This window comes from Hippopotamus amphibius, chromosome 2, assembly GCF_030028045.1.
Source record: "Hippopotamus amphibius kiboko isolate mHipAmp2 chromosome 2, mHipAmp2.hap2, whole genome shotgun sequence".
In the NCBI taxonomy this organism is placed as follows: Eukaryota; Metazoa; Chordata; class Mammalia; order Artiodactyla; family Hippopotamidae; genus Hippopotamus; species Hippopotamus amphibius.
Window position 1 is genome coordinate 70,559,591 of NC_080187.1, and position 25,387 is coordinate 70,584,977.

The following is a 25,387-nucleotide window of genomic DNA, read 5'->3' on the forward strand; positions in this document are numbered from 1 at the left end:
CTGAACTGCCTCCAGTGGTGGGAAGTGGAGAGAGGCATGGTGGTGGGAGAGCCCTGCCAGAGGAGGTGCTAAGTGGTATTTGCAGGGTTGAGGAACTCTTTGGTTGGCATCTATTTTTGAACCACTGCAAATGTTTTTCGCCTGCCCCTTCTTCCTGGGTCATAGTGGCTGGGCAGAGGTGTGGTCAGGGTTGGGTGGGGAGCAGCAGTCCACTGCCCCTGAACTGGGAATTGACCCTTGGTGACTAGAAGGGTCTAGGAGTGGGAGAGCAGTTTGTGCTTGCTATGTCCCCCAGGGCCACCAGAGGGCAGTACTGGTCCACATCTCAGCCTCCCTGTGGCCATCCTTGGGAAGGTTAGAGCCCTGATTCCCAGCCACACCAGACTTTTTTTTTTTTTAATATTTTCTAATGCCCCCTTTACCATCTTGAAGTGAAATCAACTCCTAATAAAACTTACCTAACCAAATAATATGATACTTTTAACTCTGAAAGAAGAAAAAAGGAAAGTAACATGTAATAACTGATGGGTTTCAATATGTTATACTTGGACATGACTATACTAGATGAACACAATAGAGTTAGTTTGATGCTTTGCCCGTTGAATCACTGAGAATGAAGAATTACAAATGCAGGTGGATGTAGGTTGTTGTGTTTGGCAGAAATTTGCTGATTTTCTGAAATGGTAAACAATTCTCGGTAAAGTTAAAAATAAAATAGAATTCAATTGTCCCTTTATTGCATTCTTGAAAATTTCAATGTATATTAAAACTGCAAAAAAAAAAAAAAGATTTTACTTATGTATAAAATAGAGTTAGATTCAATGCTCCAATAATTATAAGCAGGCTTTTTCATTTGGTCCTACATAAAAGTCCAGCAGGATATTTGAAAATCACTTCTTTCTTATGAAGAACTGCCTTCACTAAGAACTCTAGCTGGTACCAGAGGATATGAGATGCCCTATCTTTCCACCCCAACTTAGGGCCCTGAGAGCCCGGGCTCAGTGTTACAGGTCCTCAAACCCTCCAGAGTGCCCATCACATTACCCAGTACAGACTCACTGAGTACAATGAACCAATTGAGTCCTTTCTCTACACCTGGGAGTGACTCTCATCCAGCCAGAGTATGTTGCCTGGACAACTTAAGGGCCTAGATCCTGAATATGAAAGTTGATGTGTACCAAAGCCGGGCAGGAGGTGCCTCAAATAGTCTAGCTGCGAGGAAAATCCAGGGCTCCGCATTTTCTTAGGCAAGGTCTGTCCACCTAGAAGAGCCCTTTCACTCCACTGGCACCCCATGCACATTTTCTGTTTGTGGTTCCTGAGACAAAGAAATGCATACCCTTGTAAAAGAAAACAGGTAATTGGTCCCAAAACTCACTTTCTGGCCAGAGCGAACCAGTGGCCCCACAAAGTGGCTGGGTCATGTGGCCCCAGTCAGGATAGAGGGATAAGGAAGCTTCTTCCTGGAGCCCCATCAGGGAAGGGCTCAAACCCAACCCATGCTGGCCAGATTACAGCTTTCCCTGCTGGTGCCTGGTAAGCTGCATGCCAGCAACCCACCAGTGCCCCTGAACTCCCCACAGCTTCGCCCAACCCGGCTGCCACTGGCAATGTTGCCCAGTGGAAAATTTTGTTTCAGCTTTTGGCCATAGCAGCTTCTCTGGTGTTCCTTCCTTGCCTGCCTAGTGCCCATCATCAATGGCTTGCACAGCAGGTGGAAACCAGCCTGGTCTCATAGGGGCCTCTGTAAAAGGAGGGGGAGCAGACTGAATCAGTGAGTCCTGCACTTCATTCACTCAAGTTCCACCTTTGCAAATTTTTTTTCACTTGTGAACTGCATGTGCTTTTTTACTTACCTTGAAATGACCCAAAGAGAGAGAGAGAGAATTAAGAGGTGTGTGGTGTAACGTGACTTGCTGATGAGTGATCAATTTTGTATGCTTTTCTGCTCCTGAGACCAATCTCCAGAGGGTGCTGAGAATAGTCAAGTTTCATTTATCTGTGGAAGTACAGGCATGATCAAGAGTGTTCTAAATAAGGTCATGGTTTACAGCATTGATTATAAAACTTCCTCTGATCACTTGATTGGGTCACATGAATTTAAACTTCAATTGAAGCTTTAAAGTTTCCTCTCCTCTGAATATGCCAGAGCATAATGGCAAGAGTATTACAGATTCCTAAAAATCCACCCAAACAAGCATACCTCAACACATTGTGGTTTATTCACCAAAAGAAGAATTTAGAATACAATATCAACAAGGATACTGGAACATGGTTTGCTGTGGGAGATAGAGTTATAAATGATTCTCATTTTAGAGCTTCCATAATTATAGCAATTATCTCTGAAAGATTTTTGTCCACACTGATTTGGATGAAATTTTCTGGAGCTGATGGGGGCTCCAGAGTATTGAACTGGGACTGCAATAACTCAGGGGGCATAAAATGCCCTTTTCTTTTGAGTAAGCGTCCAGAGATGACCTCAAATGACCCAGTCAGATGGACCACAAGAAGCTTCACCTCAGCCGGCTTTTCTTCCTTTCCTAACTTATCACACTTCAGAGGTGCACCATCTTTTCCTTGTATTAAGATGTCTCTGTATACTTTCTTCAGAGCTGAACAGGCTAGAACTACATGCTGTCCAGAGGCTACATCTCTGTTTAAAAAAAAAAGGGGGGGGGGAAGGGGGATGCTAGAGTGAAGACATTTAAAATAATTGATGTCAAGTCTAGGTTGAGGACTCTAGTCCCATTTCCCTGACAGTGGAAGGTGTTACAAATGGTGCCCAAATATCAGGCAGTGCTGGCTTTGAGGTAAACATCTTTCACATCTTGGGTAACACATTTACCTCCCTGAGCATCCGTTCATCATCTGTTAAATGCAGCTACTCAGAGTGGTGAGGAAGTTTATCAAGGTGTCCAGCACACAGGAAGTACTTGGTAAGTATTGGCTCTGCCCTTTGGATGTAGGCTGTGACTAAGCCACCACTTGTAGACATCGGTGGCTGCCGGCAGGCGCCTGTGTCCTGCACACAGCGCAACTCAGGCTCTCCTCAGGTGTTCAGGGATTTGAATTTCACAACTGGCTTCTCTCCATTCCTACAGTATGCTGGAAGAGTCTGGGGAAGTTACCAGTGCAGAGCTGGAGAAAGCAGGAGAAAAGGGAGCATCAGTCCCTGTGTGGTCAAGGAAAGCAGGATGTGAGAAGTTTCCAGGGATGCGCTAAGAAAAAAAAACTGAGCCAGAGTGAGAAGGCACCAATAAGGGAAAACCAGTGTGGTCCAAGATTGTACATGAGGGTGAGCCCCCTTTACACTAAGCCAATGTGTACTAGCTGGGAGAGGCAGTCATCTTGGAGCCAGGAAGGAACTAAATAAAGAGGTGAAGGGTCAATGCTGGCTTGGGTACTTAGTAGAAATTTCAGTTCAGAAAATTCTGAAGGGGCCTGCCTTGGTCCATGGCCATTGTAGACTGGAGACCCGGCGGACTGAGTGTGTCATCAGCAACAAACCTATGTACCTGAGCCTTCCAGCTCTTCCCAAGGGCCGTGAGTGAGAGCTTGTTTATTCTGAGCCTGGAGGTCTGACCTCTGCTCTCCTGACGATCTTCACTTCTGCTTCCATCACAGGTCAGTATATTTGATCTCTGACAAGTCTATTTATGTTAGAGACCCAAGCGGGCAGGAGTTCTCAACCCCAAACCTTAAAAGCCTAAGCCTATGCAAAGACAGGGCTGCCAGCCAAGTCTGTGTGGTGTAAAAAAAGTAAACTGAATTTTTAATCATAAGTATATTCTAATTTCATATGGCCCAGATAGTTTTAGATTTATAAAACATGACTTCATCTGAGAAAGCAAGATTTAGAACATATTCCCTGCCACTTCTTTATCCTCCATGTCCCAACCAGGATTCCCAGGGGTCTGGCCCACGGATGGGTGGGGGAGGACCTTGTTTGCTTGGAGGCATGCTACAGAGCTGGACAATTTGAGACTTCCATCCTGGTGGCCAATTATTTGTTGACTTACAAATGACCCCAGATCTTCCTGGTTGTCATAATTTGAAATAGTAGGCTTCAAATGTGGGTGGCTTCAAAGAGTAGGTGGCTAAGATATAGCTATAACATCATTATTATTTTTTTAGCACTTACTATATATATTAGGTACTGTTCTTAGTGCTACCCATGCTTCATCTCACTAATTCCTCACAACAATCTGTGAGTAGGAACTATATTTATCCCCATTTTCAGATCGAGAAACAGGTTTATGGAAGCCAAAGTAGCTGACCAAGATTCCCAGCTAGTAATTGTGAAGTTGTCTAGAAGACTGACTCCACAACCCAACTAAACTACACGTCTGTGGCTGATTAAGATCATTGTTGGTTACTTGATAGAGGTGCATTTCATTTCTGGGATCCTATATCATCAGTCAGTTGTGATTTCAAGAGTGTATTTTTTCCCCTGTACTTTGTGATGGGTTTTCTTTACTAACTGGCTTACCTGGTGCCTGATTTTCTCTTACCTTTGTAAAATGTCATGCAAGTTGCAGAGCCATGGAATCCTGTCCTGAAATTAAAGCAGACACAAAGTGGCTTTTCTAGGTTTTATTTGTTTTTTACAGAAACATAGTCATGTTCATCAGTGTTAAGGTCCAGAGAGATCTTAGTGGTTTTGAGGAGGAGGCCATGCATAGGGCTGAGGGGTCAAGTCACTGGGCAGTTCAGCACAGAAACATTTTCCTGATCCAGGTGTCAGAAGCTCTTTTCAAAATAATAAAATTCCCCTAAAATACCAATACGTAGCTCCCCCTATCTTAATCTTCCCATAGTAAATATATTTTCTCTGGTTCTAATCTGCATATAAGTCTTTTATTATATTGCATGATTCTTTAGGTGCCTCTGATCTCAAATGCAGAGAGGTATTCACAGAAACCCTTGTGTCAGTTACTCCCTGGTCCTATTCTTCAAACCCTCCAAAAGCAAAGCTCCCTTCACACAGAAGCATTGTGAGAATTTTGTATTTTCCCAGAGGAAGTTTACATAGGACACCCTACAGTGTTTCACAAAGAAATTCTCCTGGCGTAAATACTGATTGGCCATAATGCATTAAAAAACACACAACTTTTAATTATGGAAATTTTAACCATATACAAAAACATTCAAAATAGTGCAGAACAAACTTCTATGTCCTCATAACCCAGCTTCAATGATTTTCAGCTCACAATCTGGTTTTATATATGTCCCAACCATATCCTCACCTGTGCCCCCATTCTTTATTATTTTGATGCATATTCAAGAAACATGATGTGTCTTTAAAAGTCTTTGCTCTAAGTAAAAAACCATAATCCCATCATCCTAGGGCAAAGTGTTTAGAATTCCCTTCCCCCAATGTTTGTTTGGAAAACTTTTTCTTTATGTGAGACATATAAATATCCATTTGTTGTCTTGCTTTCCTAACTTAACCTTATGTCATAAGCTGCATATGTCATATGGTTGTATACTATTCTATATAGATGTACCATAATTTTCTTCCAATATTCTTCTAGGGATGGTCATTTGTTTTCAGTGTTAGCTATAATAAATAATGTCATAATGAATCTTTTTACATAAAAAAGTCTTTCTTCTTAAACATTTGATTACTACCATCTTATTTAGGATTTTTGCATTTATATAATTGAGATTGACCTGCATTTGTTTTCTTGTATAGTCCATATTAAATTTTGGCATCAAGGTTATACTAGCCTCATAAAGTAAAGCAGGGCAGCTTTCCCTCTTTTTCTATTCTTTGAAACAGTTTGTATACAATATATTATTGTTATGAACTGAATAACTGAATGTTTTTATTTTCCCAAAATTCATACCCCCCCCAATGTGATTATATTTGGAAGTAATTAGGTTTAGATGGTCAGGAGGGTGGGGCCCTTATGATGGGATTGGTGCCCTTATAAGAAGAGACCCGTGAGTTAGTGTGTACTCTTTCTTTCTGCTGCCCTCCCCTCAACCACCCAGTGAGGATACATAAGAAGGCAGCCATCTACAAGCCATGAAGAATAAACAAGAGCTTGCCCATGCTGGCATCTTGATCTTGGACCTTCACCCTCCAGAACTGTGAGAAATAAATGTCTATTGTTTAAGCCACCCAGTCTATGGTATTTTGTTACAGCAGTCTGAGCTGACTAAAACTCATCTGAAAAACTATCTGGGCCTAGGACTTTTTTTTAAAAAAAGGAGAGGTTTCTGATTACAGATTCAATTTCTTTAATGAGCATTGTGTTATATTCAGATTTTTCCATTCTTGATTCAGTTTTGGTAACTGAAATGCTTTAGAATCAGCAAGGTCATGTTTTCGTTGAAAGGGGGTGGGGGAAGCAGACTGTGTCCCTGAACATTGTCTCTGCCATCAGATCACTGTCATCCAAGTCTGTTTTCCCACAGTAGTTTATATTTTTCTATTAAAGTATCCAATTTTATCTAAGTCTTAAAATTTACTGGCATCCATCAGATTTGTTCATGGCTTCTTTTCACTCCTAGTCTTAATTGTGCTTTTCCTCCCTTGATCAGTCTTGCCAGAGATTTGTCTATTTTTATCTTTTCCAAAAATTAGTCTTGCTCATCACCCACATAGTTTATGTTCCATTCATTTCAGCACTTATTTCTATGTGTTTCTACAGTCTTCCTTTTTTATTATTATTTTTTCTACTTAAACACTTAGCTCCTCACTTTCCACTCTTGTTATTTTCCCAGAAGTGCATTCAGAGGCTATACGTTTCCTTCTAAGTATGCTTTCGTTATAGCCCATAAGTTTCAGTTGATAGCATTTCTGTTGTACAGCTCTCAATATCTTATATTTTCCATTTTTAACACATATTATTTACGTGATTTTTTTTTTTTTAAACCATGCCATGCAGCATGCGGGATCTCAGTTCCCTGAGCAGGGATTGAACCCATGCCCCCTGCATTGGAAGCTTGGAGTCCTAACCACTGGACTGCCAGGGAAGTCCCTGAATGTTAATTTTTATTTTTCAATTTTACTTATTTATTTCTGCAGTTTCCAATCAGTTTAGTGATTTGTGAGAATTTTTATTATTGATTTCTAATTCTTGTGCATTAAAAACATGTGATTGGTATAGTGACCCTTTGGAATTTGTGGCAAATTGTGCCATGTAGCACTGGTACTATGTGGTCTAGTATATGGTCAGTTTTTATAAATGTTCCATACTTCAAAAGAATGTTTATTCTTAATTTTTTATTAATGCTTATTAATATATTTCTTGTTTAAGTCTTCTATATCTTTACTAATTTTTCTTGTCTGGTGTATCTTTTGTCTATTTTGATGGTTTCAAGAGAGTTGTTTTAAATTCTCCCACTAGATTAAGAAGCTGACAGTTTTCCCTTCTGTCTTTGAGTATGTCTGAAAGTGTCTTTTGCTCTTACTCTTAAATAAGATTTCAGTTGGTAAAGAGTTCTTGGTTGAGTTATTTTCCCTCAAAAGTTTGAATAGTTACTTTATGCCCCTATTGTTGTTGAGAAGTATCTTTTGTTATATTGGGAAATCATTTAGAACATATATTTCCTCTTTGGTAGTGTTAGGTAGGAAAGAAACCTCTCTGTCATTGATGTTTTGCAGTTTTTATTTATCCTGTTTGAGACTCATTTTATATATTTAGTCTAAAGAAACTGTTAATTATTATCTCTTTGAATGCAGTATTGCCTTTCCCCCACTTACTCTATTCCCCTTGGATTCCTTTTAGCTGTATGTGAAGCTTATTTTATCATACCAGTCTCTTAATTTTTCTTGAATACTTTCTAGTTATCTAGCTCTCTCATGCACTCTCGGTAATATCCTCTAGTCTGTCTTCTAATTCATTAGGTCTCTCTTCAGCGGTGTCTAATTTATTGTTTCATTCATCTATTGATAATGAAACATTATCAACAAATCTTCCTTTTCTTGTCTATCATTTGATTATTTAAAAAAATTAAAGTATAGTTGACTTACAATATTATATTATTTCATTTGATTCTATTATGCCTATTTCTTGGAATACAACTTATTTCATTTGTGCTTTTTTGCTGATTCTCTCTTGTACTGGTTCATTTTCTTGTATGGTTTGTAATTTTTTACTGTAGGCTCATCTTCAGATTTTTACCCCCTTGTAGTAATGCTGAGTTTTGGAAACATTTCCATAGGTAGTGTCACCAATTACAGACTAGTTTTATATTAATTTTTCATATTGTTCTCTGTCATACGAGTGTAGGAAGGTCTCTGGTTCTTAAGGATGACTGTTTTCCACCTGTGGTCCTGGGAGACAGCCAGATTCTTTGCTGCTTCTAAAATCTTGTGAGTGGAGATTTGTAATCCTCACTCAAAGAAAGTCTTCCTTTAAATACTTTATGCAAGTCCTCACACTCAGGTTCAGGTCCAGCTTCATGCCTCATACAGCCTCATCTCCCACCTCTACAGGGGCATCAAAATCTCAATCCCCACTCCTCTGGCTTCTATGCATTTACAAAACCTGGGGGAAGAGGTTATTTAGGTTTAATTAAATTTTGCCACTTTGATTCTGGCACCTAAGAATTTCTTATTTTGCTTTTGACCTTGGTTAAGCCCTTCGCTATGTGTCCCTCCCCACCGCCAGTCTTTTCCACCAGGAGCCTTTCAAGTTCTCCAGCTCTGGGTGACCACCTTTAGCTCCCCTGGGCTTAGGTTTCCCCTTTTCTTATTCAGAGGAACCAAATCCTCAGTGAGTGAAAGTTTGTTCCTCCAAGGCCATCACTCTGTGCTCAGCAAACCAAAGACCCTCCAGTTACTAGGACCCACCCTTGTCAGGAAGCAGAGGAGGAATACACACACACACACACACACACACACACACACACACAGAGAAAGAGAGACATATAATTTTTTCATTATATATATAGCTCCAGATTTACAGACCATAAAGAACTCTCTGCTTTACAGGGAGACTTTCGTGCTCTTGGAAAAGAGTGTATATGTTTAAGGTTTATTATTGGCAAAGTTTTCTAAGACATCATACTCAAAAGCTAAATGTTCTGAAGAAGTCTATGAGGAGAAAATAAGTTGTAGGAGCTATACTTAAGGAACCTGAAATTGCCACTGTAACAGTATTTTCTGGACTTATGGAGGGAGTCAGGGAAGAAGAGTGTCAAGGATTATAGGTAACAGGGATAATTAGCTGGATTTACTGAGCTGTGCAGTATTTTATGATGGAAAATTGCCCATGGGAAAAGCTGCCAATTCAAGCACAGATGTGGATTTCCACTTTCGTTAATCCATTTACAAGTGTTTCTTGTGTGCTTAGGGAAACCCAGACACTGTTCTGGGTGCTTTCTTTCAATACTCTAGACACGATCACCCTGAGTTTAACTTCCAAGATCCATTTGAACTCAGCTTTCTACATTCCTTTCTTTCCTGTATTCCCGTTGTGAATAGCTAAGCTTATCTACTGTATTCATGAACTAACAGGGTCGAAAAAGAGAACATTTTTATATGATGACTTTTAAAAAAAAGTTTTTTGTTTTGTTTTCTTTCTTTCTTTTCAACCTCTTGGCTATATTTTCCAAAACAGCTCCTCTAATAGGAGGCTGTAGTAGAGTAGCATGACTGGGCCTTAAAGACTCACACGTCAGCAGGATGAGCAGTCTCCTACCTAGGATCTAGTCCTACAAAGTTATGGTGCCTTTCAGGCCTGCAGGAAGGCAGCACAGGCCAGTTACTTGGTAAAGTGGCGTAGTAATCCCTAAGGGGACTAACTTCAGTGTGTGTTTTACATGTAAATGGGGGTATCCGGCTTCAAGTTGCAGAAACGATGCCAACTTTTTATAAAGTTAAGGAGTCTTCTTATAGCATATGGGGGCCACAGTGATGTACCTTCCCAAGCACTCAGAAAAGAAGGAAAGAAGCTTGTTCTTTAAGGCTTTAATTTAAAGATCAACATGTAATAGAAAGGGGTAGAGATGTATAAACTCATCTGAAGGAGTAAAAATGACCCTCAGGGCATCAGAACATCACTATGATCCAACTACATATTTTTACACACATAAAGGAAGCACGTCTGTCTCAGTGAGGCTTGGTGGGTGTGAAAGCCCAGAGCAGGAGCACTACAGAATTAAACAGCAGAGTACTGTCCAGAGGACGTGGAGTTCTGCCCATAGGACTTTGAATATCACGTTCTCATTATCAAATGTCTTCCTGTAAGGGGATGGATGGTTTCACACCATTAGAAACTTCAGCACTAACTCTCCTACTCTTTTGATTGCATGTTTACTGAGAAACATGACTGTATGTTGGCTTCTGCAATCAGATCGATGTGAGTGTTATGGGCCATGCGGAAGTTAAATGTCTCCTTGTAAATTAATCAACTGGCATTCTAGAAATCTTGTGAACCTGACCAGTGGGGTTCTCATATGAGACATGAATACATGTTCAACGTGTTGACAGTATCAGGGGCTGTGGTGGCAAGATAGAGCCTGACTACCCTGGTCCTATCTGGGTAGTCAGGCAGCCTTTTCCACAATACATCCCTTGACACTGTACAAGTCTCTAGGTGAAACAAAATCCTGAGACTAGTGCTGTGGGCTGCCGATCTCCATTTAGCAAGAATGCTTGGTTTAGAGGATGTAGCTGGAAGGTTCAGAGGGCCGAATGCTAAGTCACATATTCAATATTCACATACTTAGAGTTCAAGGAGCAATTATAGTGATGCATTAGGACTGATTCACAGATGAAAACCCAACAAAAAATGGGTTGTTCTTCTGCAGGAGTAAAATGTTCATAGTGGGTTTGGATGAACCAAGGAGGGGGGATAATTTGCTTAATTCCTAGTACTTTAGATATGTCTTCTTTCTTCCTATTAGCAGAGGAGCAAACTTGTGTTCTGTTATTTTACTTAGACTGCATATTTCCTCCAGTCCATCCACACAAATATCTCTTTGTACAAAGATCAATTTCTGTATTATTTCATGGCTTAGGAAACAAATGTTATTGCTTTAAGCTGGGTATTGACTTTATTATTCGTTACATTTTCTGCATGCCTGAAATAGTTCACAATAAGGATGAAACAAATTAAAAATAAGAGAAGACATGTTTGAATAACAAGCTTCCTATCCTATGTACAGGAAAATTGAACTTTACTTTGAATCCATGCTTCTTTATTGTTTTAATAGTGCCTCAATATGTGCCTTAGTCAAGAATTAAGCATGCTGTTTCATTTAGTCATAATAAAATTTCTCAGAAGCTCAACCATGAAAACTAATATTAATAAATGGAAATATAAAACTATTTAAACAAAAATAGATGCTTTCAGACATCTGCCCAATCAGAATGTATGTTGGACCAGTTTATTCACTGCACTGGTAAGGTCTGGGTCCACCAACCACAAAAACAATGAGAGAAGGTTGGAAATTAAAGAGAAGCACTTTGAACTTTGTTTTACAGGAGTTTCCAAGTATTGAGTCATAATTACACAATTGGGATCCTTCCCTGGAAGATCACGTGGGGCCACAAGGAGAAAGTTCTTCCAAAGCAACTCCACAGGCTACCTAGACTCCCATGTGGAAACCAGAATTCTCATACCTGGTCTGTGTAAAGCCAGGCGTTACCTGCCTCAAGTACCCTTCAAGGCCTAGGTCCCTACAATGGATGTGCTCACTGAGGGCTGCGCCTCTCTCCTGCTCTCACACTCACCCTCGCTTTCACCCTTTCTCTCTCCACTTAACCAATGCTAATTCACTTCTTGTAGATTATTTGTGTGTGTGTGGAGTGTCAGGGCCTTTAACACAGTAGAAAAAGCAGGGTCTTAGAGGTTAGAGAGTTCCCCCACCCTGTGCCTTTGCTCAAGTTACCTAACTTCTCTGTGCCTCCCTTTGTTCATCTGCAAAATGGGAGAATCACATGTAATTCATTGAGCTGCTTTGAGATTTAAACAGGAAAAGGAGTAGACTCCATTTTAAACATTACTTTTTGGCTGATTTAATAGCTGCAATAAACAGCATTTATTTCCAACTTTGAATTTTAAAAAGACCTTTAATAAATGAACTTAGTATGCAGTGGGCTCCAATTAAGTATTCACAAATAAAGAATACTTAGTATGTGCAAAGCACCATATCAAGCATTGGGGATATAAATGTGAACGGTGCAGTCCCTGTCCTTGAGAGGGTCATAGCCTGATGATGGGTATCTATCAATTAAACTACCCACAGGGCAGTGATGAGGGCTCCAAGAAATATACTAAGAAGGGCTACGACAAGACAGGGGGAGAGAGCAATTTTGATCAGGCCCTACGAAGACCAGATCTTGAAGGATAAAGAGGATGTTAATGGAAGCAGGGCCGCCAAGCAGGCGGAAGAGCAAGCCTGGAGTATTAAATATGGCTTACAAAGACTCTGAGTGCATGGGTGAGGCAGGAGCTTAGCACTGGTGAACAGGAGGTGTGGGGTTGATATGTGAGGAACGTCAGCAGAAAACTGTCAGGACTAGGGAATCAAGACCCTGAGTAACTTGCTAAGGAGTTTGGACTTTATTGTCAGGGTCTTAGGGAGGACTTGGACATGTGAGCTTCAAATTGTGTATTTGGAATGTTTGTGAAGAAAGGGAATGATTGAGATCTCCTCTTCACAGATGCAGAAACCAGGGCAAAACAGAGGACACATTAGAGCAAATTCACTGAACTGTGCTTGTAAATAGTTACTACGGATGACATGGTAACTTAGGAAAGTCAAACACACAAAGTCTTAGGGGAAACAGAGGAGGAAACAACATAACCCGAATGAGCACCCCTGCTGGCTGGATCTGCTGTGCTAGGTCCCTGCACTCCTCACAGTCCCTACATCCAGGGGTGGGGTGGCAGCGTACCCCGAACCCCAGAGCACTGAGGGCTAAATCGGGGCATCAAGAGGACAGAGAAAGCTTCCTTGGCCTATCTAGGGAAACAGTGTCTTCTGGAAGGGGAGGATAGTTAAAGGGCAGGGCGGGTGCTCAGAGGAACAGATGGAAGAGGAGTGTGTCCAGCATTTCTGGGGGAGGTGGAGAGAGGGCAAGGAACGTGGGTGGAGAAGGGGTGAGGGACTGGTTTTATCTGGTGCAAAAGTGAACGTAAGCCCATAGAGGAAAGAAGGCATGTGAAAATAACATATACCCGAAAAGAGACAGGGGGAAAACTCAAATTAAATTAGTAGGTATTTTTGGAAGATGAAACCAAGGGTGATGAAACTTCTGTTAAAGAATTTTTCAGTACTGGTCAAATTTTCTATACAAGATGAGAATTACATTCATAATCAGAAAAAAAAATTTGTCCGAAAACCTTCTTTTAAATAGACTTTGAGGTGGAAGGCTGCTCAGGCGTCACCATGGGCTGCCAGGACAGCACGGACCTGGCACGCAGGGGCGACTCACGGACTGGCAGCTTGCAAATTCTTTACTATTACATCATCATCGTGCTAACACTATATCACAGCCTGGGTGGCGTACCTTTCCACCCCAGCGCTGTCCAATAGAGCTCTCTGTCCTGATGGAAATGTCCTCTATCTCTGCTACCCGGCTTTTGAACACCTGAAATGTGGCAGTGCAACGCAGGAACTGGAGTTTACATTCAATTTAATTGAAATAGACTTAAGGAGCCCTTGGTATAGTCAACTCAGGTTCTTTCTCTTCAAATCTTAACCTTCTGAGCACAATACCTTACCCAAATCCTCCTGAGACTCTTCCCTAAGGCAAACCGCTATCTGTGCCTCTAACACTCTACCTGATATTCAGCGCAGTATCCTTGGGGTGGGGGGCTGGTTGCCAGAGCAACCAGGAGGTCCTTGGTGCCAGTCAGCTGTGACCCACACCTTCACTCTTAGACTCTCTGGGCTCTCATCAAAAATGTAAGCCATCTGCCATTTTACCTCTCTCTCTGCTTCTCTCTAAAGTCAGGCAAACTTGTACAGCTTCCTCTGAATATATTTAGTAACTTATTATGTTTCTTCCAGTAACTGATAACCTTTTCTCCCATACAATAAATTCCTTTTCTGATTCTCCTCGCCAGCAACCCCTCTCCCCCACCCATACTGCCCACTTAACAAGCCTCACTTGTGAACAAGAGGAAGGATGCTTAAATGCCATTTTAAAATCTGTCCATTTGGGTTGCTTTACTTTGTTCCTTAATTTAATTTTCATTTGTACTCACCAAGGAGAAAAATAAAATAACCCTAGCTCAGTCACATTTTACACACTCCACAGAAATGGCTTCTGTATATATGTACATGTATATACATACACACACACACACACACACACACACTAGCAACAATAAAAAGTGATATTTACTGAATGTTTCAGGCACTTCTCTGTGCACATTTTTCATATTATCTCATTTAATCCTCCTAAGAACCCAAGTAAATAGGTCCTGTCACCATCCCTGCTTCACAGGAGGAAAATGAGGCGCAGAGAGACTAAGCCATTTGCCAGAAGCCATACAAGCTCAGTGGTGGGACCAGGTTATCTATATTATGTTATCTATATTATCTCTAGTATAATATTATCTCTATATTATCTCTAGTATAATATCATTATTATGTTTAAATTATTACTCTGTATCTCTTTTTGGCTTCTCTCCTCCCACCTTCTAAAGTCAAATATTGTAAACTTAATTTTGATGGTTTAAAGTTTGAACTATTGCAAACTTGAGGTGCACTCCCTGAAACAAAGAGAAACCCTCTGAGTGCTCTAGAATTAGACCTAATATGGGCTAGGTCTTTGTACAGTTAGGACTTTGTCCAGTTAGGTCTTAGTCCAGTCATTCATGGCAGGACAAAGAGAAGAAAGTGGGACATAACTAGGGGTGAGCCAAGGTCATGAAAGGGAAAACACCAGTGCTGCTCTTTGTCCAGTTCCATCCCATACCTGCCCTTTGGACACTCCTGGCATGTGGGCCTGGCTGGGGCCCCTGTGCTCAGCTGCTCTGTGGACCCAGCTCTCCGCCCTGCCCTCAGTCCCTCCTGGGTTATAGCTAGTCACGCCAATGAATCCACAGTTTGTGACTCTGGATTGAGAGAGACCCTCTAGGAAAGGGCTTCATGACAGCACATGAGGGAATGAGGTGCTAGTCATGAATTCTTATACTCATTCATTCATTCACTCACAAATCTGCCACAAATATTTTCTGACATGTACTGTGTGTCAGGCTCTGGGGATATAAAATGGTGAGTAGAAATGGCCATAGCGCCTGCCCTTTTGGAGGTAAAATCTAGTTGTAGAGATAAATATTAATCAAATTCTCACACCATGAAATGCCACATTGCAACTGGGACAAGGATGATAAGGGATACAGTGCCATGAGAGCTTATTATAGGCGGTTTTACCTAGAGGTCAGGGAGAGCTTCCCTGAAGAAGGGGCACAGGAGCATGTGAAGCATGAGTCAGGTAACTGAGAAGCGGGCAGGGAAGTGCGTTCCTCGCAGTGGGAACAGCAGATACAAAGGCCCTGCAGGGAGAAACATGGCGGGAGAACAACTGAAAGGGGCCAGGGTGGCTCCGGTGGATACACGGAGGGAGTGTGAGGCACGGAAAAAGACTGGAGTGGGGCATGGTCAGTCTGCCCTGACCACGCATGGGTAGGAGTTCAGGCATTTGGTCTTGACTCTGAGATCAGGGGAAGCCACTAGAGAGCCAGATTTGAGTTTGCAAAGACCACTCTAGCTTTGGGGTGTATGCCAGGGCCTGGTAAGGTGGTAAGCTGATAGGTCCTTGGAAGAAAAGATGAACTTCCCAACATATGAGGCACAGGGGAGCCTCTGCCCTCTCAGGGATTACATTCTGCAGATTAAAATCCTGTAACAAAGTGTTCTGGCAGATCCTGCTAAGCCAGGGCAGAGGGTGGCATCACTGCTGATGCCAGTTTAGAGCTTAGACAGGAGCTCAGGGCCAAAGGTAACACATGTGGCGGACCTGCTGTGCACCTGGCTTTCGGAGCACTGTACGTGAGTGTGTGACTCCACTACAACAAGCGCTGCAGGGATCTTCACCTGCGTCACTCAGCTGGGACATCTGGTGGAAATAAAAACAGACAGCGAATCTTACCTGGTCATTCAGCGGTATTCCTTTCCCCATCTTCATTCGATTTTCCTCTGGGTGATAGTCATCTGCATCGTAGAATTTCCATCCTAGCTTTAAGAACAAAGTGAAAGCGGGTATGTGGTGGGTAGTATGGCCCATGTGACAGCCACTGTGGGGTTGGTAACACTACTGGGCAGGCATAGAAACAACCCTGCCACCCTCTTCCCCACCAGCAGCCTGAGGAGACCTCCCTCCCACCCAAGTGCAGGAGCGGGGAGGGCTCGAAGGCCGCCTCCCTAACCCTGCCCATCAGGCTGCCACAGGCCTTGTTTATGCATCGCCATTTACGAGCACCAAGGAGAAAATCACAACCGCTCCAGTGCGTTTCACAAGCTGCATGCAGGCGTCTGTGGTGAGTTTACAAACCACTCAGGGGGCTTCCCTGGTGGCGCAGTGGTTAAGAATCCGCCTGCCAATGCAGGGGACACGGGTTCCATCCCTGGTCCGGGAAGATCCCACATGCCGCGGAGCAACTAAGACCGTGTGCCACAACTACTGAGCCTGTGCTCTACAGCCCATGAGCCACAACTACTGAGCCCATGTGCCACAACTACTGAAGCTCATGCTCCTAGAGCCTGTGCTCCACAACCAGAGAAGTCACTGCAATGAGAAGCCCGCACACCTCAACGAAGAGTAGCCTCTGCTCGCCGCAACTAGAGAAGCCCACTTACAGCAGTGAAGACCCAGTGCAGCCAATAAATAAGTAAATAAACAAAAACAAAAACCACTCAGGCCAGAAGAAAAGGCAGGGAGGGGAAAGGGCGAGAAGCAAAGAGACAACATGATGGGACTTGCAACTGGGAGGCATTAGAACAGATTACCTCGGAGGCCAGCAGGGCGCCGACAGTGGATCTGTGGAGAGGACACAGATGTTACAAGACTGCCCTTTCCCAGCCTGCACTGTGCCGCTTCCATCCAAGGAGCCCTGGGAAGCAGATGGCTGCCCTACCGGTATTAAACACCAACAACTATGATATTGAAACTGAGACAGATGCTTCTGACTCTGGAGTCCAGAGCATGGCTTGAGCTTTCTCCAGGAATTGAAATGAAATAATTATCCAGTTATCACTAATTTTTCTCCCAAAAGCAATACATGAGATCTCATTAAACTCCTGAAACTTTTTTCCTTAAGTTTCTGGTCCCTGTTTTGAAGATAATTATTTTTTGAGAAAAAACTGAATAAAGTGATAAATTCTACTGAGGATACTGGAGGGACGGGTCTGACAGGGAATTTAACCTCTAAGCACCCACACAAGGTTCAAGAAGCTCATAAAAGCATTAAAACATTGGGGCTTAAAAGGGACACACTCTTCAAATAAAGGACATGGAGAATTACCAGCACGCATTGTTAAGTCTGGGAGTTGAATGCTGTCTCTGCAGTGCTGTCTGAGAATGATCTACCTGTTCAGATCCTACCAGGCTGCACGGTCAGTGAAGAGGGCTTGTGTCCCAGAAACTGAGGTCTGGTCACGGTCTCCATTCTGCCACTAAATGACTGTGTCCTCCTGTGTAAGTCACCTTGTCCTCTAAACCTCAGTTTTCTTACCTGTAAAACAAGGGAACTGAGCTACATTTATCCATTCACCTACTCATTTCACTCAGCCAATATCTACTGAACACGTACTAGCTCCCAGGACATACTGCTCAGTCCACTGAGACTGGTCTCAGCCATCTTGAGGCTTATAGGCTAGCACCGTGGGGTAGGGGTGGAGGCCAGCAGGCAATTAATTAGAAATGAAGTCCTTTCTTGCTCTCAATTTCTGAAGTATTGCCCAAATACCAATCATTCTGAAGTTCACTGAAGTATGAACTTCAGAATTTTTTTTACTATATTCTCCTACCACTTCATCATGCCCTCTCACCTAAGTTTTATACACATTTTTACAATTATCTACTTGTTATTTTTGTTTCATTGCTTCACTTTTTAAAATTAAACAAGTACGTTAAAGAAGGAAACTCTTTCCTTCCCTTATATAGGAAGCCATCCTCACCTGCCTTAAATAGGAGGTAACCAAAAAAGATGTATACAATGAAAACAAAACATTGTGATGAAATTCTAGCTGGATACTGTTGCTTACCAAGGGTCCTCTCTCTTTTCTTAAGAAGGTATCAGGGAGGTGTTAAAAAGACACACTTGCACCAAACTGAGACCTGCTCCCGAAAGTAACCAAAGGATTGAGAGAACTGGAACCTCTCCCATTATGTTCACTCCTTTTGAGGCTGCATAGGGTGACATGTTGTAGCCTGCTAATGACTAAAGCGTCCCAGCCAAACTCCAGGACTGGTGAAACCAGAGTTGTGTACAACAGAAATCACACTTAAGACCAAGTTAGATTAACCAGGAATAAACATGTCAACCACCAGTCATAATTTAAATGAAGAGCTAACTAGATAGGGGTGTAGACGGGAAGGGAGGAAATAGAAGGAAATGGAAAAACAACTCTCTATCACTCTAACCACTTCCTAACCAGAGGACAGCTGGACTGTCTGAATATGGACCCGGGACCCCCCAGCAGAAATAAGGCATAGTGCTTGGCTCACAGGAGACTGGTCAGGGCTGAGCATTACAAACCAGTTTGGGGCCCAAAGGTCTCCCAGTGCGTTAGTCTAAATCAGGATCAAGGAGACTTAAAAAGACAGTAGGACAATGGCAGTAGGCTGGGGCACAGAATAATGAGAAAGGTATTCAAAAGGCCTGAGCTTGTTCCAACAGCAGGAAAAAGAAGGAAACATGGAAAGAAGCTGAGGCTGGCTTCATTAAGATTGTTAAAACATAAAGAAAGCTAATACCGCCACCCACTCAAATGGCTCCATTCATTCACCAAGTCGATAAATATTTATTAAACACCTACTCTGTGCCAGGCATTGTTCTAGACATATATGTCCACGCACAAAAACGGAAAAGATGCCTTACATTCAGGTAGGGGAGGAAGAGACAATAAACATCATATACTTATTACTTGATGTTACTTTGTTTTAACAGTTTTAAATGGGATCTTTCTGGTGTGAGACAATTGTTCTCTTAAGAAATTAGCCACCCCTCCAAATGTTATGGAGTATATTTAAAAACCCCACAGGACCCTAAGAGGGGGTCACAAAAGTCACCGAAGAACTCAATGTTGCTACATCCAATGATCAGTATAATCAACTCTCAGGCATTTTATCACTCAGCCCATTGACAGCAGTTGACATTGACCTAACTATTAGAGGGCCCAGGGCTCGGTCCTTGGCCAGCTTCCTATGTGCACTCACTCCCTTGGTGATCTGAACTTCCATGTCTTTAAATATATCCACACACCGATGAGTTCTACATTTACACCTAAAGTCCCTCTCTCCTGAACTCGACTTGGATATCCAATCGCCCACTTGACAGAACCACTTGGATGACTGATAGGCATGTCCAACTCACCACACCCCACACTGAGCTCCTGAAATTTCTTCCAGACCTGCGCTGCCTATTGCTTCTCCATCATTCAATAGAAACTCCCTTCTTCCAGTTACCCAGGCCAAAAATCTCGAAATCATCCATGACTCTTCTCTCCTTCATATTACACATCCGGTCCATCAACACATCTTTTTGGCTCTGCTCTCAAAATATCCCAGCATATGACCACTTCTCTTCACCTGCATTGTTTCTCTGACCTCCTCTGCCAATCACTCAGCCACAATGGCGTCCCTGCTCGACCACAAGGAAGCCAAGCCTCAGGGCCTGTGCACTTGCCATTCCCTCTGCCCATAACGCCCTTTCCTGGCTATCCACGGGCTTATTCCCTCGCTTCTTAGAGGTCTTCCTCCAACACCACTTCCTCAGAGGAGCCCTCCCTACCCTGCCTGGTGCTTTGTTCCACTGGCCCTCCTTTATTTCCCCCTAGAGCACCTACTGCCGCCTGGCACACTGCATGGGTATTTATTCCCTTACTGCCTCCCTCCCTCACTAGGATGTAAACTCTTTGAGGGCAGGGATTTATCTGTCCTGCTCACTACATGTGAGTGACATTGAGGAAGGACTGAGTTCAATAAACATTTACTGAATACATGAATATCATAACCATATGACATATGGTGCAGACAATCCTCCTCTGATCCAAGCTCACAACCAGACAGCAGCAGAACCAAGACCTAGGGCTCCTGACTTTCCCTACATCACATCTGGGTGGCAGTTTTACATTCTCCAGCCTCTTCAATCGTACACAGTGAGGGATTTCCTGGCTCTGTGTTTTATTTTAAATTTCAGTTCAAGATTCCCTGTCTTTGAGGCTAAAAATGCCACAATTTTTGGAAGCTAAACCTACCTAGAGAGAGAGTCTTTAAAATGCACTGGACCACATGGGCATTTCCTGATTCAGACCATTCTAGAAGGGTCTTGATAAGCCTTTGGAGGCTGTGATATTTTAGTTGTCTTTTGCTGCCTCCGGTGGAATGCTGCTGTAGTTGCCTTTTCTGATAAAGGGCATTGTTAGCCTCTGGTCTATCAGGAAGCCAAAGGCTTCCTCAGCCCCCAAGTTGGCCAGCCTGGACTGGGCAGAGGTTTTGTGGTATGCAGTGCACCTCCCTCCTCACAAACCTTCAGGGGCCACTCTTCATATCCGAATCCTTCCAGTTGAAGGGGGAACAGAATAGATCGGAAGGTTAAATTCACCTTCCAAAATCTCATCAGAAAAGCCCAAGACCCGGCAGAAGGGTGCCAGCGCTGCGTCCAGCTTGACAAAGATCTGTAGGAGCCTGGGACGAGGTCTGCCCCTGCTCTGTGAGCCTTGCTCCCTTGCCGTGCTCCCACACGGGGACCCTAAAAAAAGCGGGCACCTGTGACGGCCCGGGCGGCTCCAGGTGGCGAGTGGAACGCGTTACTCTCTTTGAGCCGCAGGAGGCGCCTCTTCCCAAGGCGCGTTCGTTAAAGCCTCTGCCTAACTTTACAGATGGAGAGCCTGAGTGTGGGATGCGACCCCGGGCCAGGCGCCCCCGAGGAGAGCAGGATGGCAGGCGGGGAGAGTGAGCAGATGCCCTGGGCCTCAGTTCCCTCCTCAGCAAAGGAAAAGAAGGGGGTCTCCCCAGGGCCTTCCCGTCGCCGCGGGCCCGGAACGGCGGCGGGTCTGGCCTCCGCCGCCCCGCGCCGCCGCCCCACTGCCCCCCCGCGCCCGCGCCCTCCCGGACCTACTTCCCCGAGCCGCTCACGCCCATCACCAGCACCGCGCTGAGCGTCGCCATCGCCCCGAATCCTGCTCCTTCCCGCCGCCTTCCGGGGCCGGTACGCACCGCCTCCCAAGCCACGGAGGGCGGAGCCGTCCGCGACCCAGACCGGCCCGGGCGAACCTGACACCAGAGCCCCCGCCAAGACCCACCCCCCCCAACCCCTCCCCGGCCGCCCGCCCCCCACGCCGAGACCCTCCCCTCCCCCACCCCACGCCCCTGCCCCGGCGAGACCCGCCTCCAGCCGCGCCCCACGCCGAGGCCCCACCCCCAGGCGCTCCGCCCCTGCTGCGCCCCGCGAGACCCGCGCACCCGGTGCACTGGCGCTTCGCGTTCTCCCCACTTCCGTCCCGCCCGCGCCGCGCCTCCCCCGCACGTTTCCCGCGTGCGGGAAGTGGAGCCTCCCGCAGGCAGGAGGGAGCCGCCCCGAATCCCTCCACCTGCGCTCCCCCTCTGCCAGCCCTCCTCTGCCGGCCCCTCCCCAACTGCAGGGAAGCCTCGCCCTTGCAGGCCAGACCCTCCGGCTCCTCCTCCACCAATGGAAAGAGCTTGTATTTATTTTTCAAATGTTGTAAAAAGAATAAGCGGAAAATAAATTCACACTTCCCCACACCAGGAGGCAACAAACATCCGCTCCCAAAATGATCCCCTGTCTGGTATACAAAAATGGGTATGAATATTTTATGAAATTAGAATCGCGCTGTACACGGTGTTTTGTAACCTGTCATTGTCACAATAACATTGATACAAGGCAGATTTGTTTTGGTGTCAAATAGCAGAGCACAAGTCATGGCTCTGCTAGTTAATCTGGTTCCTGTTCTCAGGTAAATTACTTAAGGGGAAGAAGCACCCCTTTAAAAGCCTTTTTGCTTTAAAACAATGTGTTAATTATGTGCCATTTAATAATACTTGATTAGGGACTTCCTAGGTAGCAGCAGTGGTTAAGAATCCACCTGCCAATGCCGGGGACACAGTTCCGTCCCTGACCCAGGAAGATACCACATGCCTCAGAGCAACTAACCCTGGTGTGCCACAACTGTTGAGCCTGTGCTCTAGAGCGGGTGAGCCACAACTATTGAGCCCATGTGGGGCAACTACTGGAGGCCATGTGCCTAGAGCCCATGCTCTGCAACAAGAGAAGCCACCGCAGTGAGGAGTCTGTGCACCACAATGAAGAGTAGTCCCCACCGCTCATTGTAGCTAGAGAAAGCCTGGTGTGCAGCAACAAAGCAGCCAATAAATAAAAAATAAATAAAAATAAAAACGATTAAAAGTACTTGCAATGACATTCTGCCCAACCTTATTTGTTATCCAAGTTCATATTACTCCGTGTCCTTGAAGACAGTAAAGCGGACATGAAAGCATTTATCTAAAGAATATTTCAATTACCCCTGCACTGACTTTTTTTCTTAGGTAGCCCGATGGGGTGAAACTTCAATATTCCTGGGTAGAGGTTGTACAAGTGAAGAAGCAGTGCTGGAGAAGAGGTGACTTGTCTAAGTTCCTACAGTTCACTTGTGCTTGATGAACATTTTTTGAACATCTACCATCTGCAGGACTCCAAAGGTGAATAGTGTTACCCTCCAGGTACTCCCAGGCAGGTAGGGGGATGGATGTGTAAGCATTGCTGTAACCTGTGCTCTGCTTTACCAGTTCAGGTTAAAAAAAAAAAAGTTCACATTTCTTTCAAAGTTCAAACTCAGAATGGTTAGCAGAAAGTCTCTTTCTTCTCCCCAGATATCCCTCCCAAGATATGTCCAAGGACCTCATGTTTTCTGTACTAGTCAGGGTGGTGGCAAGAAACAGTAGGCTCAAGTTGGGTCAGTTGAAAAGGGTTCAATAGAGGGACTATTTACAGAGATGTAGGTGGGGTCGGTTAAAGCAACAAAGTGTCCTAGTCTTAATAATGAGGGGAGATGTGAGGGGGCAATGTAAGGGAGCCTTCATTGGGCTAGGGTCGTGGGGAGAGAGAGAGAGAGTGAGAGCTTGAGTGCTGTATGGATGGAGATGTCTGACAGGAAACGTGGCCTTAGGAAAAGAGATAGACATCCCTTATTGACCCAACAGGGAGGGAATCAGGAAAATAAATGACTTCCTCTTCTCTTGCCCTTTGATCTCCTGCTAGTGACGGAACCCCACTGGTCAATCCCAACTGGAAGACAGAGAGCTAGAGAGTCCGTTGAGTTGGCCCATGCATGCCAATCTCCTGGGCACAGAGGAGGGAAGAGAAGGTTGGAGAGTGTATCTGATGGGGCAAAGGAAAGATACCCAGCACTTTTGTTCTCAAGAGTCAGCACACGAATCCTCCTGTGCTTGCTTCCAGGACAACAGAACACAGAAGTGACCCTAAGAGCTAAATTTCACAGTTTTGACTTCTGAGAGTGCCACCTGCTGGTCCTGGTGGTCTCAGGGCTTCTCAGCTGTTGGGCAATCTGAGGCCCAACAGCGGTCTGATAGTAGGTCCTGTCTGTCTACTGCAGGAACTGCTGTACTAGCTGAGGCACACGATGCCCTGGAAGCCTGCAGAGGCCCTCAGCGGGGCACTGCTTCTTGCATATGTTACTATAGTGACCCAAGTCTAGATCATCCCCAGACCGAGGACAGCCTGCACTGCAAGTCTTGTCCAGTAATAGTGGCTATAGCAAGGCTCCTGTGTGCAGCTGCTCATTCTACAGGGGTTAGGTGGGGTGCAGCGGGGGAGCATCTGATCTTAATGCACACAAGCACTTCTCTGGGAAGCAAAGCAGCTACCATGATGACTGGGAAGGGCAAGATATTCCCATAAAAGTGGCCTCACATCTGACATGTCTAATTAAGAAGAGGTTACATCTACACCTCTTTGCTTCCAGATGGTTCCTTGATCTTGGTTTAATTTTGAGAAATCAAATAAATGCATGGAAGAGCTCTGCAGACCAAATGCCAGGTCTTAAGCCCCAAAGTAGCCTGTTATACATTCTCATGGAGGTAATGGTTGTGAACTTGCTTCTAAAAAGGGTCACTCAAAGGGCCCAGAACAAAAAGTTTGCACAAATGTAAAATGATTTTTGCTACCTCATAGATGCAGAAAAAGCATTTGACAAAATTCAACATATCTTCATGATAAAATACCGAACAAACTAGGAACACAAAATCCTCAGCTTGATAAAGAGCATCTATGGACCCCATGGCAAATGTTCTACTTAATGGTGAAAGACTGAATGTTTCCCCTTTGGTCATGAACAAGCAAGGATGTCTGTTGTCATCACTTCCATTCAACATTATACTGGAGATTATTCTAGCCAGGGTAATTAGACAAGAAAAAGAAATAAAAGCATACAAATTAGAAAGGAATAAGTAAAATTATACTTCCAGATTATATGATGTTGCATCCAGAAAATTCTGAAGCATCTACGATAACCCTGTTAGAGCAAATAAATGTCCAGCAAGATTGCAGGCTACGTGATCAACATACAAAAAGCAATTGTATTTCTATACACCAGCAGTGAACAATCTGAAAAGGAAATTAAGAAGAAAAATTCCATTCACAGCAGCATCAAAAAGAGCAAAATAATTAGGGAAAAAATTAATAAATAAAAAACATACTCTGAAGATGTATATATGGCATATTAGAAATTAAGAACACATCCTTCTCTGGCAGAAATGTAAATTGGTATTACCTCTCTTGAAAAACAGTTTGGCATGATAGAGTAAAACTGAATAGGCATATACCCTGCCGTTCTGCAATTTTATTCCTATGTTAACACTCCAGGACATATGTACACAAATGTACAAGAAGTTATGTTCATAATAGCTCCGAACTGGAAACAACCTGAAACAAAGTGGAAACATCCATCAATGATGAGATGAGATGGTTTAATAAATCATTACATAGTCAAACAATGAAACACTGTATAGCCAATAATATGAATGAATTACAGCTATTGATACAAAGGCATATCAAAACCATAACTGATTAGAAGAATTAAATCTATCTAATTCCCATTTCTTGTTTAAAAACAGGAAAATTAAGCAATACATTTGTAGTTTAAGGATATATACACATACAATAAAACTATGCAGAAAAGCAAGGGAATGATTAACCTGAAATTCTAGATGATG

The 25,387-nt window shown here is 43.7% G+C and overlaps 1 protein-coding gene across 10 annotated transcripts; it reads right to left on the reverse strand.

Annotated features, from left to right (window-relative positions):
- Positions 1-186: 186 nt before the first annotated feature.
- On the reverse strand, positions 187-21,416 carry IDNK (IDNK gluconokinase). 10 transcript variants are annotated; one of them, XR_009051106.1, is made up of 7 exons: positions 21,258-21,342; positions 17,504-17,648; positions 16,924-16,954; positions 16,067-16,153; positions 4,512-4,555; positions 1,857-1,999; positions 187-1,744 (listed from the first exon to the last, which is right to left on the reverse strand). XR_009051106.1 is itself a non-coding variant. In XM_057719874.1 (6 exons), the coding sequence occupies exons 4-6, from the start codon at positions 16,100-16,102 to the stop codon at positions 2,308-2,310; spliced, it is 426 nt and encodes a 141-aa protein (XP_057575857.1). In that variant the 5' UTR covers positions 16,103-16,149; positions 16,924-16,954; positions 17,504-17,648; positions 21,258-21,342; the 3' UTR covers positions 2,210-2,307. The 10 variants fall into 10 exon arrangements, 9 of the variants coding, with proteins under 9 accessions (XP_057575857.1, XP_057575851.1, XP_057575852.1 ...); XM_057719874.1 differs by lacking the exons at positions 187-1,744; positions 1,857-1,999 and adding an exon at positions 2,210-2,653 and having other exon boundaries at positions 16,067-16,149; XM_057719868.1 differs by lacking the exons at positions 187-1,744; positions 1,857-1,999 and adding an exon at positions 2,210-2,653.
- Positions 21,417-25,387: the final 3,971 nt, after the last annotated feature.